Source organism: Centroberyx affinis, unplaced genomic scaffold (assembly GCF_046629955.1).
Source record: "Centroberyx affinis isolate AG114_WGS23_722 - 3 ecotype Tasmania unplaced genomic scaffold, CSIRO-AGI_Caff_v1 ptg008444l_1, whole genome shotgun sequence".
Taxonomy (NCBI): Eukaryota; Metazoa; Chordata; class Actinopteri; order Beryciformes; family Berycidae; genus Centroberyx; species Centroberyx affinis.
Window position 1 is genome coordinate 3,338 of NW_027284192.1, and position 2,958 is coordinate 6,295.

Sequence of the window (2,958 nt, forward strand, 5' to 3'; positions counted from 1 at the left end):
TCTATATGGGACAGGCCTTTAATTCCTTTCGCACAAAACTCTTGCTCAGCAAAGATGGGAATACTTTTTTCTCTGTGCCGCCGTGGCGATCAGCAAATGTGACTGACGTTTGAATGCAAGTAAAAAAAATAAATAAACTGCTTCGCAACATCAATGGCAACCGGCTTCTAATTGAGACCGACCTTTATTTGTCAAAACGTGTAGCCACACCCAGCCAGTAAAAGGGACTCGGCGTTTAATTGGGTCTCGGTTTTTAATTGAAGTTTTACGGTATGTTCAAAAAGAAAAGTCTGGTTTTTGACAGCTTTGTTTTTGTATTTTGGTTAAATTGATCTTAAATTCAACTCCAAGTAGCACTGAAAAGGTCTTACAAAGTCTTCAGGCTTTTTGTAATCTGCAGCAACCACTATCATTGAATCCTGACCAGCTCCAAAGAGCCACAGTGGGAACCCTGCTATGTCAAGACATTCTCCCGGTTCAAACTCTTCAGACTCTAACCACCTTTCTTTCTCTCTGTCAGGGAGGAGAGGGAGCGCTGGATCCGGGCGAAGTACGAGCAGCGTCTCTTCGTGGCGTCGCTCTCCTGCACCGACCTCTCGCTGGGCCAGCAGCTCCTGAGGGCCACGGCCGAGGAGGACCTCCGCTCCGTGGTGCTGCTGCTCGCCCACGGCTCCCGGCAGCAGGTCAACGAGACGTGCGGCGAGGGCGACGGGCGCACCGCCCTCCACCTGGCCTGCCGCAAGGGAAACGTGGTCATCACACAGCTCCTCATCTGGGTACGGGAACAGTGTGACTTGTCCAGGCTTACATGCCGATTCATCTGACTACCTGCTTAATCTGAGTAGTTGAGGCACTTGTTGAGGAGTTGGTCATTTCTGTGTGATTTCTTATTCTTTACAAAGTACTGGGCAGTCCACTCACCCCAAGTATTTTTTAATCTTTATTTAAAAGGCAGTGGAGCATCCTGATGGCTCAGCTGATTGATGCTGTAAAGCCGTCACACTACCAGATCATCTTTGCCAGCCATTGAATCCTCAGGATGGGAAAATCTGGTGTAAATTGGCTCAATAATCCTCTATGGTGTAGCGCAGTGATTCTCAACCTTTTTCATATCAAGGACCCCTAATTTAGTCCACATTAGGGCCACGGACCCCCATTTGATGAGATTTTGTCTCTCGGACCCAGATCTGAGAATATTTTTATTGTCAGAGATGATTTTGTCCACTTGACTATCTGTATTGTAGGTAGAGAGATAACAGAGAAAGTATGAACAAAATAGTCATTCTTCTACATTCTCTAATTGTGTTAACTTCTTGTAAATTAAATAATGGTGAAGTTTAACAGTTCATAATTTTTCTGGGGACCCCCTGGAACCCCCTCAAGGACTTCTTGTGGTCCCCGGACCCCACGTTGAGAACCACTGGTGTAGTGGACACTAGATGTACATTTTGTACAAAAGAAAAAGGGGGGAAAACTTTTCAATTGGTTCATTACTTAGACAGTGGGAAGGAAGCAAAGTAGACAGAGTGTAGGAGACAGGGAGAGAAAGATCTGGCAGGATTCGATTTGGTTTCATGGAAACTTTAATGCCCACAATTGGCCTGAAAATTGACAGCACATGACATTTGACACTTCACAATACAATACACTACGACTCCAAATAGGCTAACCTCATTTATCAATTTATCTGGTGCCAGTTTCACCTTCAGCTTATGTAGGCAGTCTGAAGTCCTTCATCTGAAAGCTTCAAATATGTTCCTTCTCTGACCTGACTCTCTCTCTCTCTCTCTCTCTCTCTCTCCAGTACGGTGTGGATCTGATGGCGAGGGACGCGCACGGTAACAGCGCCATGGCGTACGCCCGGCAGGCCAGCAGTCAGGAGTGCGTGGACACTCTGGCGCAGTACGGCTGCCCCGACGAACGCTACCCGCTCATGGCCACGCCCAACCTGTCGCGCCGCAACACCAACCGCAACAACAGCTGCAGCAGCACCGGGAGCGCCGCTCTCATATGACCCCCCGCCGTCCCAGCCCGCCTCGCCATGCGACACCGCCCCCCCCCCTAGCCGGGAGGCGTCCAGTACTGCGCCGCAAGGCCCCCGGCGAAAACATGTCTATACGCATTAAAAAACTGATAAATAACAGGAAAATCAACGTGATCCTCTTTGGAAACTTTAAAAACAAGCCCCGTTTGGGAGAATCCTGACCGAGCTCATTTTTGGGAACCACTACTTGTGCACTCCTGTTGTGACCCTAAGCCCCCCCCCCCCCCCCCCTACAGCTCCCCTAGCCCCGCCCCCGACAACCACCACTGCCACTAGTCGCTCACATAGACTCAAGTTGCAAATGTAGACGATCCTAGTTCAGTGGTGACGCTGCACACATATATATTCAAGCATCCCCGTGTCATATCTTGAGAAGATTTCTCTTTGGGAGAGCCCCCCCCGACGCTTCTGCCTCACTGTCCGACCCCCTCCCCCCCCCCCCTCCCCCAAAGCATGCTGGGAAATGTGGTGCATAATCGCCCCAACCTTACGGGTGCAGCCTCCCGGCCCTGCGGTCTTTCGCCCATCGTTAAGCTCGAACGACACCGTCATCTCATCGAAAGTTATTTGGGAAACAATCACGTGATTCCTGTGACAGCCAATCACGGCGCGGTCTCAAGCTCTGCAGACATCGTACCTCATCAGTCATTGACCTCTGACCCCTCACTATACATACCCATCCACTATCCACTACAGCAGTACATGGCCAGTTCCCAAACACTGACACCGAACATCAGAAGGACTCGAGACTCGAGAATCGTGAATGGACATCAAGGGACTCGGCCGGCGTCACATGGCTCTTACAAATCGGCCAATCGCTGAGCTGCCGGAAATGAAGCCACACCCTCTTTTCCTCAGCTGAGACATATCTTCTTCTTCTTCTTCTTCTTCTTCTCTAACAGTAAACGAGCAAG

The 2,958-nt window shown here is 49.8% G+C and overlaps 1 protein-coding gene across 1 annotated transcript; it reads left to right on the top strand.

Annotated features, from left to right (window-relative positions):
* Positions 1–520: 520 nt before the first annotated feature.
* Positions 521–2,014, top strand: LOC139640141 (arf-GAP with GTPase, ANK repeat and PH domain-containing protein 1-like; the record flags this gene model as incomplete). Its single annotated transcript, XM_071514313.1, has 2 exons — positions 521–776; positions 1,805–2,014. Coding segments are annotated over 2 exons (466 nt in total), but the record flags the coding sequence as incomplete, so codon positions are not given.
* Between the last annotated feature and the right edge of the window lie 944 nt (positions 2,015–2,958).